This window comes from Sinocyclocheilus anshuiensis, unplaced genomic scaffold (genome assembly GCF_001515605.1).
Source record: "Sinocyclocheilus anshuiensis isolate Anshui unplaced genomic scaffold, SAMN03320099.WGS_v1.1 scaffold930, whole genome shotgun sequence".
Classification (NCBI taxonomy): Eukaryota; Metazoa; Chordata; class Actinopteri; order Cypriniformes; family Cyprinidae; genus Sinocyclocheilus; species Sinocyclocheilus anshuiensis.
The window spans coordinates 1,401,761-1,415,166 of record NW_015539900.1 but is presented as its reverse complement, the minus strand read 5'-3'; the positions used below and the strand labels follow the sequence as shown (position 1 = coordinate 1,415,166).

The 13,406-nt window shown below is 34.1% G+C and overlaps 2 protein-coding genes across 2 annotated transcripts in view; both read right to left on the bottom strand.

Moving 5' to 3' along the window:
* Window positions 1–8,873, bottom strand: LOC107686052 (signal transducing adapter molecule 1-like). Its single transcript, XM_016482882.1, has 14 exons — window positions 8,519–8,873; window positions 6,504–6,588; window positions 6,338–6,413; window positions 6,129–6,224; window positions 5,889–6,035; window positions 4,625–4,715; window positions 4,331–4,532; window positions 3,902–3,996; window positions 3,060–3,148; window positions 2,743–2,830; window positions 2,602–2,656; window positions 2,273–2,426; window positions 2,019–2,140; window positions 1–680 (listed from the first exon to the last, which is right to left on the bottom strand). The coding sequence occupies exons 1-14, from the start codon at window positions 8,556–8,558 to the stop codon at window positions 473–475; spliced, it is 1,548 nt and encodes a 515-aa protein (XP_016338368.1). The 5' UTR covers window positions 8,559–8,873; the 3' UTR covers window positions 1–472.
* A 1,748-nt stretch (window positions 8,874–10,621) lies between these two features.
* LOC107686068 (collectin-12-like) overlaps window positions 10,622–13,406 on the bottom strand; it is a 33,242-nt gene continuing 30,457 nt past the window's right edge. The window contains exons 6-9 of the mRNA XM_016482905.1: window positions 11,513–11,649; window positions 11,214–11,323; window positions 10,881–11,023; window positions 10,622–10,775 (exon numbers count right to left, since the gene is read on the bottom strand). Coding sequence (XP_016338391.1) covers window positions 10,756–10,775; window positions 10,881–11,023; window positions 11,214–11,323; window positions 11,513–11,649 — 410 coding nt within the window. The 3' untranslated portion in view covers window positions 10,622–10,755. The remainder of the gene's footprint in view (window positions 10,776–10,880; window positions 11,024–11,213; window positions 11,324–11,512; window positions 11,650–13,406) is intronic.

The following is a 13,406-nucleotide window of genomic DNA, read 5'->3' as shown; positions in this document are numbered from 1 at the left end:
AACATGCTCTCTCTCGCGCACACACACACACACACACACACACTCATAGTGATGAGAAATTAAAATGATGACGGAACCTCCCCTTCAGGACCTGTTGTGACAAACACTGGACTACCGGGACCTACATTGGTACGGAAACATATGTACAACACAAGCATGCTGTGTGTGTTCCTGTAAGAAACGTCCAGTTAATTATTCCTATAATGATGCTGCCAAATAAACCGTATAACATAGCGTTCCTCATCACCTTCAACAAAATGTTCTTATAAAAGAGACCAAAGAAGTATAAGATGGATCTGAACCGCTCTGTAAGAACACCACTGGTTAGTAGTCAACAATCGGTACATCCTGTCGTGATCAGAATCAGTGTTTGTTTGTAGTGTCTTAAAGAAAAGTAGGAGATATCTTTGTGAGCTGAATGTTCCTTGTTTCTGACTGTAACTGTGTGTGTTTGTATGAGTCTTTAGGGGTCCTATAAGAGGGCTTTCTGAGGGTAAGGGGTCTGTTGGTTGTCTGCAGTAGTAGGGAGGCTCTGGGTGGAGGGCACGGTGTAGCCGGGGGTCTGGCTCATGGCCACTGGAGCGCCGGCTGGGGTCTGGTAGGACTGGACATCAGCTGGAGGCATGCTGCTAGGGGTCGGGCTGTAGACTGGAGGCTGGCCCATGTACATATGGACATCACTGAGAAACAGATCAAATAATAAATCCATTTATTTAAACATGATACAAATATTATACTATTAATTATCATTATCATCACCACCAGTAATGCATTAATAATAACAATAATAATAGTTATTCTTTAAATTAATTATAAAGCCTTATTTTTATTTGAATATTATTATTAAATATTTTATCTAATCATACAAACATTATTATTATTATTATTAATGCAAACTGCTTATTTTTTATTATCGTTAACTTAAACGTATAATTATACTAAAACAATATTATGGCATCAATACTTTTTTATTTTTTATTGTTTTAAATGTAATAACAATAACATAATAATAAATTATTATTATTTGATATACAATAATACATCTAATAATAATATTATTATTAATGCATTGCTAATATTTAATAATTTATTTAATAATAATGATAACAACAACATTATTATTATTATTATTAAGGAATTGATATAACTTGTTTAATTTATTATTATTATTATGACATTTTATATAATAATAATAATAATATAATAATAATAATAAATTACATATTTTATAAAATATACAAAATAATAAACTTAATAATAATAATAATAACAACAACAACATAGAAGGACCATCCGTTGGATCCATCCATCCATGACCATTGGTTGAAAGATTTGACACATTATATTGTATTGGAAAGAATAACCTTCAATATAAAAAACAAACTAAAGGACTACCATAAAATCTGGGATCTGTTTATACAGTTTCTGGAAAATAACCAAATATTGTCACAAGCAATATATACCTCTCACTCTACTGATTGATATGCGTATATATGCACTATTGTATTTGAAAATATGTGGATATGTCTGTCTTAGCCTTTGTATAACAACTTCTTTAACTTTATAATTGAATTTTTGGATGCTTTGGGGGGTGGGGAGTTAAGATATATATATGATGTGTGTGTATATGATGTATTTTTTTATGAATATTTTCATGCTATCTTCTATATCTTTTTTACAATAGAAATATGTTTAAAAAATAACAACAACAACAACATTATTATTTTTAAGGAATTGATAACTTGTTTGATTTATTATTATTATCATCAATATTATCATTATCAATTAACTGATACAACTACAAAACAAGTGTTTTATTCATTATCAATAATTTAAGTAATGAATTGCTTATAATAAATTATATTTTTATTAATTCATTGATATAGCTTTTTTTTTTAAATAATAATAACTAATAATACTACTACTACTAATAATACTGATAATAATAAAAATCATGCACATTTTTTTTAAATATACTAAACTTATTTTATTTGTGCATTATAGTAAAGTGTGATTACCTGGGAGCCATTGGTGCTCCTGTTTGGTTCATTGCAGAGAGCTGCTCCATTGGAACGTTGTATCCCGGTACTGCTGTGCTGCCCATTGCATACTGCCCTCCAGTGGACTGGCCAGGGTACACCTGAAAATAAAACGGAGACATACCCTAATAATATATCACTACCAAAACAATCAACAACAGCCATAATAGCAGTTTAAATCATATGTAGCAAACGAACAACATACACACTTTGATCATTTGTCAGACTCTCACCTGTTGGGAAGCGTTTGGGGTCTGCTGCATGTAGTATTGCTGGCTCTGTAGTTTGGCATACATAGCGTATACTGGGTCTTCATTCATTATCTTAGCATAGAGAGACAGCGCTTCCATGACCTTCACGTTCAGTTCGGACAGCTCCGAGTGTTTTCTGAAAACAAACACGGCAGATTTATTACACATGAGATCTATGAGGAATGACGTGGGCATTTGTCTCATTGGATTTCATTCACTAAAACTAATTGGAGGTTTGTTTACAGGCTTTGCTAGATTTATGGAAGGATGGATTTGCATTGAATTAGTTTTAGATGGGACTTTTTGAATACCTGTCAATGTCCTCCAACTGCTGATCAATGAGAGGACCCATCTGGTTGCAAGCAGCTAATTGGAAGAAGAGGAACCACTATGAATCAGTGAATCAATCTTTTCAACACAGAACCAAAATACGGATCCGGTTTTAGACTCACCCTCCAACTGCAGGAGTTCACAGGTGTCTGACTGGTCATCTGTTGGATCTGCACTCTGGATAATCTGAAGCAGCTGGTCCATTTTCTCCTGCAGAACATTGCAAAGACATTACAAACAAGACTACATGACACTTCCTTGAGAGCTGCTATGACTAATTCTAACACAGTTCTCCATCGAGAGCATCAGACGTCTTTGAAGGGAAAGAGTGAATAGTGGATCATTCATTTCACTATGCAATTTCATGTGCTTCGTAGTTGTAAGGGGTGTGTATGAGAGATATACAGTGCCAAATACTGTGAGAAATATGCAGCTTCACCTCATCGATGTAGACAGGCTCTGGCTCCGGTTCAATCGTCTCTACCTGGACGTCTTCACTGAACTGCACTGTCTTCTTCTCTGTTTTCACTAAGGAAAGAAAAGTATTAAAGATGATATAATAATGTAATAAGCAGAGAACAGAAATCCAAAAGTTGTGACAATGCACACTGGGCTCCACATTGAAAATATGGGATTCAAAATAATTGAATCCTGAAAATGAACAAAAACTGACATTTGGAAGATTTTGGTTTTTCTAAAGCAGCTCAAGATGCTCTTTGGATCATTCTTCAATCATGCTGGTATGATAAAGCAAAAGAATGACATATAAAATATTGACATTTCTGGTCTCTGATGTCTTTGGACTCCAATGTAGGTACAGTTTTTCATTGTACTGAAATACCGAATGACTAATATACGCTACTGTTCAAAAGGTGTTTTTTTATTTATTTTTTTAATGACAGTTTCCTATGCTCACCAAGGCTGCATTTATTTGATCAAAAATACAGCAAAGGCATTAATATTGTAAATAATTATTCAAATTCAAAATAACGCTTTTCTATTTTAATATACTTTAAAATGCAATTTATTCCTGTGATGGCAAAGCTACATTTTCATCAGTCATTACTCCAGTCTTCAGTGTCACAAGATCCTTCAGAAATCAATCCAATATGCTGATTTACTGCTCAAGTTACATTTATTATTACCATGTTTGAAATAAAAAATACGAATGGGATGGTAGAGTGAAAAGAGAAAAACTATAACATATTGTGAAACAGGAAGAGACTTTAAGGGAATGCAGACCGTCAGCTGGAAAAGTGTAGATATGACAGCTTTACTTACTCATCTCGGGCTCTGCTGTCAAGTCCGCTGTCACAAAGTTTGACGGAAAAAGCCCAACACCCTGATACGTCTCACCCTTCCACCAATTAGGGTCACTGTGAGAGAAGAGATGCTTAAGCCACCTCCCGCTAACTGTCATTTAAAAAAAAAAAAAACTCTTTGGCTGTGTTTGGAATCATTCATTCAATCTCTACAGAGATCTGAATGTCTACTAACTGCCTCACACAACTTCTGTTTCATAGCCATCATGTGCTTGTAGCTTAGCAACCAAAATCAGCTGAATTGATCAAACTGACCAAAGTGGAAACAAGCCATCCAAACAGAACAAAAATCACCAATGTGTAGTGAATATCATACGAAGGAAATGATTTCAAACACAGCCTGTGAGTGAAATTCATTGTGACCATCAATGAACAGAACCAAACTCACCTGTCATCCAGGATGGTGATGATCTCGCCTGATTTAAAGGTGAGCTCATTGTCCTCGGCTGCCTCAAAGTCATAGATGGCCCTGACCTTTCTGCCTTCAGCCTTGTGAGATGTGAGGAGGCTGCTGGTGCTCGGGTAGAGGCCAGACAGAGAGACCTGAGGCTGCTGCTGTTGCCGCTGGTCCTTCAGAGACAGTTCGATCGCTGAGAAAGGGACAGAGAGAGACAGACAGAGATTACCTCTCTTTCTTCAAGACAATTCATTGTAGACCTTAGCATTACAGATTTGCACCCACCTTTAGCAATGTCTTCTTCTTCTTTCTTTTTTGTTGATGTTGCAGGGTCTTTAGCTACCAGTGCAGGACTGGCTTTAGCTTGTTCTGCTGCCTGAACAAATAAAGTTAAACATCTCATTACTTAATATCATACACATATTTTCTCCTTATAAAACAGTCACACAACAGAACAACACAAGTTAACATATAGGCTATTCAACACTCAATATATTATACAGTCTGCATATAATATAATGGAAAAAAGGAAATGAAAAGCAAATTGAAAAAGAGAGAATGAAAGAATAAAATGATAAGAATATATATATATCCGTTCAAAAGTTTGGGGTCAGTAAGATTTTTCAAAAAATTTTAACAGAAATCATGCTTATGAAGCATTTATATAATATAACAGTAAAACAGTAATATTATGACATATTATATCTTAAAATTACAGTTATCTACTTAAATATATTTTAGGTCACACTTTATTTTAAGGTCCAATTCTCACTATTAACAAACCATTAACTATGACTTTTACCTCATTAAACTCCTAATTTGCTGCTTATTAATAGTGAGTAAGGTAGTTGCTAAGTTTAGGTATTGGGGATTAGGGATGTAGAATATGGCCATGCAGAATATGTGCTTTATAAGTACTAATAAACAGCCAATATGTTAATAATAGACATGCTAATAAGCAACTAGTTAATAGAGATAATTGGTTCCTATACTAAAGTGTTACCATATTTGATATTATTTTATTTTATGATGTAATTTATTCGTGTGATGACAAAGCTACTTTTGCTTAAGATTTTTGTGTAAACCATGATCTATTTTTTTAGGATTATTTTATCAGAAGAATGTTCAAACATTTATTTGATATCGTTATTTTGAACATCATTTATTTGAAATATAAATATATTTTATAACATTATAAATGTCTTTACTCTTACTTTTGATCAACTGAATGCATCTTTGCTATATATAAGTATTAATTTTATTTACTATTACTATAAAAAAAAGGAATAAACTAAAAAGAAATCTTACTGACCCCAAACTTTTGAACTCAACGTGAGGCAGTTAGATTGCTTTCTTTTAAACATTTCCTTTAATATCATGTTGTGCATGTTTTATGTGCTTAAGTCTGAGATTTGGCCTTTAAACTGAAACTGCACTCTTGACACACATTTAATTCCCTACATACTTATTATATAAATAACTACAGCATCTTAGAGAATCCAGTGAACAGGCAGATCTGTGCAGTGGGGAGCTGGATTGGGCTGCTCACCTGAGAGCCCACGGCAGGGAAGATGACGCCCTGTTCTCGGAGGTTCTTGATCATGGCCGATATGAGGCTGAGCTGGGGGTCATTACGGAAATCCTCGGCCCATTCCACCATCAGAGCCTTCAGTTTCTCACACACTTTTGGGTGACCCTTGAGAAGAAAAGACAAAACGTCAATCTTTTACTGCTGGACTAAACAATTGAAGCATGCAGTATTTTTCTACAGACAAAATGAAAAACATACCTTATTTAACACGTTGCTAACTTCACTAGCAAATTCCCTGGAGCAAACCTCTAAATGGAATATTTTTCCACAGTTTGACACACATGCGCCTAGTAGCTATGGAGGAGAAAACACTCATCTGATTCTCGATAGCTCATTAATGGCTTCTGATGTTTGCATACTTGAGATTGAAGCATCCAGTAGAAAGCATTAAGAATCATTTGCCTTACCGTCAATGCTTGCATGGCAACATGCGGATCCTTGTGATTCACTCTCCTCATTATAGATCGCAGACATTCTTTAGGCCTTCAGAAGACAAGCAATAACGTTTAACCTTTTAAACACCCATTAATCTAAAAGACACTCTTAAAAAATCCAGAATGCTCATTCACTAACCCAGTGCGAGACTGTCCAATCTTGTCACAAATGTCCAAAATGAGGCCCCAGTCCTCAGCTGTGTTCATCTCACTTGTCGCTTTCTCTGCAAAAGAAGTTACTCAAATGTTTATCCATCATAATGATAAACGTTTCCTGTGATTTTGATTCCTGTGATTCAGTGGCATAACATTCATTTGCAAATGAATGAATGTGTATCTGTGAAAGGCCACAGGCTCTGTTACACCTAATCATAGAAACCAGAGTCCGAAATTAGCCAGTGCCTAAGAAAAAAAATGCCACCGAAAGGGGCAAAAACAAAAAAGCCCAGATATTTTAAATGTGAGGGCAAAAAAAGCCCCAAGTTATATGGTAATAATAATGGGTTATAAAAATGGGTTATAATTAGGATATATCTATAAAATTTAGGGTTGGTAAGACTTTTTTCATGTTTTGAAAGTCTCTCATTATCATCAAGGCTGAATTTATGTATTTAACAAAATTACAGTAAAAAATTAAATAAAAACATTTCAATTTTGTGCTCAAGAAACATTTCTTATTATCAATAATGAAAGGGATTTTTAATATTTTGTGGGAACTGTGATACAAAGTCAAAGTTCAAAAGAATTTTTGAAATACAAATCATTTGTAACATTATATGTATTTACTGTCATTTTTCAATCAATTTAATTCATCCTTGCTGAATAAAAGTATTAATTAAAAAAAAATCTTACTGACCCCAAACTTTTGAATGGTAGTGTATATGCCAGATATGTGTTTCCATTACATTTAAGAATGTGGCTTTGCTTAGAAACCTCTATGTTAATTTATTCAACCAGAATGTTAATCATGCCACAATATTTTTTTTATGAATCTCTATTTACAGCAACTTTTATTATTTTACTTTGATGTGCATTCAAATTTACAATCAACAGCCATAATTGTTTAAAGCCCCATAAAAATCAATTCCAGCCCAGGCAGCAAATATTTCCCACAACAACAAAAAAGTTAATTTATGACAGAACGCCAATGACCTACATTTGTGGTGAGATTCTGTTTGTCAATCTAGCAAGCTGTCAAATAGAGGACAGAGGTCAGCCAAAACAAAAACACACTGGCAGTGTTCTAGTACAGAAACACCCCTACAAAACATTTATAATAAACAAAACCGGCTAGGAGACTAATTCTACACAGACATTTCTTCTATGCCATCAGACCAGCTCAAACAATGACATCTGCAGCTACTGTACATCACTCCAGCAGTCACTGCCAATTTCTGACATTCCCCACATCTGCAACGTCTGAACATATTCAGATCAACTCATATGTTCAAAAATGTTCAAACTAAACCTTAAGCTAAATTTCACGCACTTCCTAAAATGCGTGCATTTATATTATACCCGCACAGGCTGGTTGCCCCAGCAAAACTATTATCAGCAGGCTCATAATACAATAATGATATAGACAACACAACACTGTAATCTTAATAAAGGCCTATTATAAAGTATACCGTCGTGCAGTTGGAATAACATCAGTCAGCAAAACAAACACGGCTAATAATATATAAAAGGAGCAGCTGGGGACATTTGCAGCGTCACCGTGTGAACCGTCAGCTCCGGGCGAGGATAAATTAAACCATTAAGAGTGCGATGGCTCAAATCATCTGAAGTGGACTGCAAAGCGTCTGTTTTTACTCAATAGTGCACTGTCAGTGCCACACAAATATAGAAAATGAGATTTCGCTCGCTAACAGTCAGTCACAGCTTCTTTAGCTACAAACTTGGCTAGCCATCAAGCTAATAACATGTTAAGCTCTCTAGCTGTGAAACTGTTGTCATTAATGCCTACGTTAAAAGTTTCGGGTTAAAACCACTAATGGGAATTATTAACTCAATGGTATGCCATTGCGAAATTCACATAAATAGTTATAGTGATATCGAAAAGAAACAAAAAGCCGGTGGGTTGCTATGAACAACAATGGACACAGATGAGCTCCCGTTAGCTCGCCTGCTAACTGCATGACATCTCAAACTTACCAACATCTTGATCAAAGGGATTTGCCGTGAAGAGAGGCATGGCCGAGATATACACGCGACGAAATCTAAGCTCGATCCTCTTCTTGTTCGTCTCCCTGTCAGCACTTGGTTAAAAGTGAATTAATAAACATAATAAAATAGAAACTACACTTAGTGTTGCTGATGGGATCCCCTCCTCAGTCACTTACTCGCAGCTCTACTGCGGTGCATTCTGGGTAACTGAGCTATTGCTGGAGTGTGCACATACCACACAGTTAAAACTCACAAACAGCTGGGCATATCCAAATAAATATGAGCGGGATGTGAACGAGATGGTTGTTATTCGACACTGGAATCTGTTAATCGGATAGTGTAAATGATGACTTTGTAAAGGTTAGGGAAAAGACAGCTAGGCTAATAAATCATATGACAATCACATGGTAGACCCTATCTGACTCAGCAGTCACGAGATGATGTGAACATTTATTTGTTTTATTTTTTTGTATTATTGGACGCTTAGTTAAAATATTAAATTGTGACATTTAATGATAGGGCAGACCAGTTGTCAAGAGCTATATAAGAGTTTAAGAGGAAAAATTGCAATGACAAATGTGTTTTCTCTAGCAGTGGTTTTGTATGTTGGTTAAAAAAAAGAGGATAATTCATAAATTCTGAAATCATCATATTTTGACAATGTTTTTGGGTGAACAAGTAAATAATAGTCAATAAATAAACAAGTAAACACAAAATTACAATGACCTACCTGACGAGGGGATTTTCCATATATGTTAGGCAGGCATACGTTATAAAATTTAAAATTTAAATATATAGCCTACATATTTAATATGTATATGATGTAAATTATGTTAAAATGTGTTATAATTTATTTACAAAATATGCAAGGCTTATTTGACCAAAATACAACTTAAAACAGAAATATTGTGAAATATTATTAATTTAAAATACTATTTTCTTATTTTAATATATAGTATATTTATAGTAAGATATAATTATAGTATATTTTAAATATATTGTATATTTATAATACATTTATAATATTATTATATTTAATATATAGTACATTTTTCAATGTTATTTATTCCTGTAATAATAACAAAATAATAATGTTTATAAATAAATGTAATATATAATAATAAATGTTTCTTGAGCACCAAATCAGCATATTAGAAAGATTTCTAAAGCGACCCTTTGCATCAAAAGAATAAATTACATTTAAAAATAAATTAAAATAGGAAGCAGTTATTTCAAATTGTAAAAATATTTCATAACATTGCTGTTTTTACTGTATTTTTGATCAAATAAATGCAGCCTTGGTGAGCATAAGAAACTTTTTTAAACATTTAAAAAAATCATAATGTATCATAATGCATATACAGTATTTTTGACAAGTACTGTACATAGTTGCAAAAGCCAATCAACAGACAAATACATACTGGCAAGTCATTCTAATTAAAGCAGCATTATTGTGTTACATGTAGGACATTCCACAATGAAGCATTAATCAAAAGGATTTCAACAAAGCATATTGAAAAATACCAACTATATTTTATTTCAGATAAAAACATGGTCTTTGATGATAACTACATACATGTACATGTATTCAAATACACAACTATTTTATATAGCTACTGCATAATCAAATATTTGAAAAATTCAAAACTTTAAAGATTTATTCATAAAATCACATTAATGATGTCCAAGATGCAAAACTCTGGTGTGAACAAATTTTGGATTATAGTCATTAAAACATATCAACATATTAATTGTAGCTTTACGGTTGGCTGTTAAAAGCTTTATTTTAATTAAAGCAGCTACAAAGCTTCATTGTATTGCACTGGAATAATGTGGCATCAGCTTTGTTAATGACACAGGTAAAACAGGTATTTACAATCACATGATTACAATACATTACAGCGTTTTCACTTATCTAAACATTAACGTGACTGGTGATCAGTGTATTGTATAGTTTGCAGTCTTGAATCGTTCGTGATTGTCGATGACATTTACTTTTGTGTCCGTCACACATGTGGCTCTCTGGGTAAAGCAATTATTCGTGCTTTATGAGAGGATACTGTGACAGAAGTCTTCTGAACTGTCTTACTTTTGTGTCCGTCACACATGTGGCTCTCTGGGTAAAGCAATTGTTCGTGCTTTATGAGAGGATACTGTGACAGAAGTCTTCTGAACTGTCTCTGTGATTGTCTTATCCAATATTCTCTGTTCATTCACAACAGGTGCTATAAAACTGGAACTTTGGCTGTGAATAATGGAGAAAAGAATGAACTCAAGCACAGCAAGCAGATAACTCTTTTCAAACAAAAGAAGCTAAAAATGTATGCAAGAAACAAGAACTGTAACTTACATTCATTCGTTCGTTCACAAATGAAACCAATGCGTTCTGTGCAGAAAAAGTAATTCCAACTGGCCTCGTGTATTAACCCTGCACAGTCCTCTCCAGCCTCGTGACCATGGCTCCAGTTATCAGGCTGTCCAGGCTTCCATTTCCTTTCAATTAAAATTAAAAAATTAAAATTAAAAGACTAATGGGGAATGTTTCCTCACACTGCCATCTCCTCGTTATATTACTGAGGATCCTCAAGATAATGGAACAAATGTTATACACTGGATATGCATTATATACACAGCGGAGTAACAATAATTTTATTAATGTATTTTATTTCAGTTATTCACTCACGTATAGTTGGGCAGGCTACCGTCCACCCATCTCCAGATGCTTTCATCAGCGCTGTCAGTGAGGCCCAGCCAAAAGTAGCCCTTTCCAGAAATCTGCCTCTTTATCCATAGCTGTGATAGATAATAAAGTAGGCATTGTGTAACATTTATAGCGTAATGTTGGGTTTAAAACTCAAGAGTTCTAACACTGCAAGCTGCCCACAAGGCTATCGGTGACGACACACTGCAAGATGTTTTAATATAGTTAATTCTGTTTATTTAAGACGCATTCCATATTTGAGAATAGTATCCAGGATTTACCTGCTCGTCTTCATCACTGATAATCAGCATAGTTGAACTCTTGTTGCTGCATTTTTCCTTCGTTTCATCAAAGTTCAGACTCTCTGATGAGAAGTAGTAACATTTGTCTCTGAAGCTCTTCCACTGAGGTGGGCACCCTACGATAATAAAAAGAAAACATTAAAAATATTATCAGACCTTCACTTGTGCTTAAAAGTAGCACTTATGAGAAAGACTGGTTTTATTACAATTCAAATCTTCAAGTTTTAAGGAAATTGGAATGACGATGAAAACTATGTGTTATATTCTCTATGTGCAATGCATCTTTTTTAGTTTTGTGCTGAAATCATATTTTTGTACTGCCCCTATACAATAAATATATTTTTAAAAAGTAACACTTACATTAGTTACATATTAAAGGGGTCATATGATGCGATTTCAATTTTTCCTTTCTCTTTGGAGTGTTACAAGATCTTTGTGCATAAAGAAGATCTGTAAAGTTGCAAAGACTAAAGTCTCAAATCCAAAGAGATATTCTTTATAAAAGTTAAGAGTCAGCCACACCTACCTAAAACGGCTCATTCTAACATTCTACCTACGTCACTATGTGGGAAGATTTGCATAACGCCGCCCAAATGTTCACGCAAAGAAAGAAGGCGTAACGTCATTATAATCCATAATTATGTCCCCACTGGATGCAACAAATGCCTCGTTTATAATGGGTTTTATTGGTATTGCCTCGTCGCTCCGGCCGGACAGGGCATCACAGTATGGTGAGGGGCTTAACATTTCCGTCACACGCTTGAGGTATTCGGCCAATCACAACGCAGTGGATAGCTGGCCAATCACAGTACACCTCGGTTTTGATAGATTTTTTAAAAATCGACGTGTTTCAGAAAGGCGGGGCATAGAGGAGAAACAATAATGTACAGTATGTGGAAAATAATGCGTTTTTTTAACCTTAAACCGCATAAACACATTTCATTACACCAAATACACAAAATTATGTTCTTTTTAGCAGCATCATATGATCCCTTTAAATTGTGGTTTGTGGAATTTTGACATATTTCAACTTTTATATAAATTAACAAAATGCATCTCAAAGTATGAACTGATCTTAAATATCCTGAGGTCTTCATTTGATATAAAAAAAAAACATCCATATTACATAAAAACCAAATGATTTCTTCTGTATAAACTCTAATATCTATAAATGGCCTGTGTTAAGTGTATGTCAGTGGCTCTCAAACTGGGGTTCGAAGTGACAGAGGGGGTACTTGAACAAAATAATGAAATGTACCTTTAATTGAATTATTTCGCACTCTTAAATAACTAGTTAAATTCTTAACCTAAATTCAACTAGTGGTCGACTGATATTGTTTTTTGACAGCTGATGCCGATGCCGATATCTTTTAAATTTGAAAATTATAAATGCGTAAAATAAACATACTTTAGATGACAACTAGGATTCTCTTATCCTATTACAGTATTTTTACACAAATAAAGAAATATATATAAAAAAGAAATAAATAATAATAATATATATATATATATATATATAAATAAAAAGGAAGTAAACACTGTAACCAACTCTCCTCCTGTCAGCATTCAATTCGCATGGACCGATCGCCAAGCAGAGAACACGCGATCATGCAGGATACAAATGCACACCTCATAAGATCTTACAGCTGGATCCGACTAGTCTGCAAGGTTTGTAAAATTAAATGTTTATTAGACATTCAAAGATCTGTTTAAATGATATAAATGCCTATTTGCTGAATGCTGATGGTAAACGAGAAAGTATTATGCTTGCCTTTCTATTACTAATAATCATAAGGGTCAATTTTTTTAAATTGAGGTTTATACATCATCTGAAAGCTGAATAAATAAGATTTCCATTGATGTATGGTTTGTT

Excerpts from the sequence above, each read along its gene's own strand:
- LOC107686052 (XM_016482882.1), bottom strand. The coding sequence starts at position 8,558 with ATGCCTCTCTTCACGGCAAATCCCTTTGATCAAGATGTTG. Across the intron at positions 6,589-8,518 it reads TCCCTTTGATCAAGATGTTG|AGAAAGCGACAAGTGAGATG; the intron begins GTAAGTTTGAGA and ends CTTCTTTTGCAG. Across the intron at positions 6,036-6,128 it reads TTAGCAACGTGTTAAATAAG|GGTCACCCAAAAGTGTGTGA; the intron begins GTATGTTTTTCA and ends TTTCTTCTCAAG.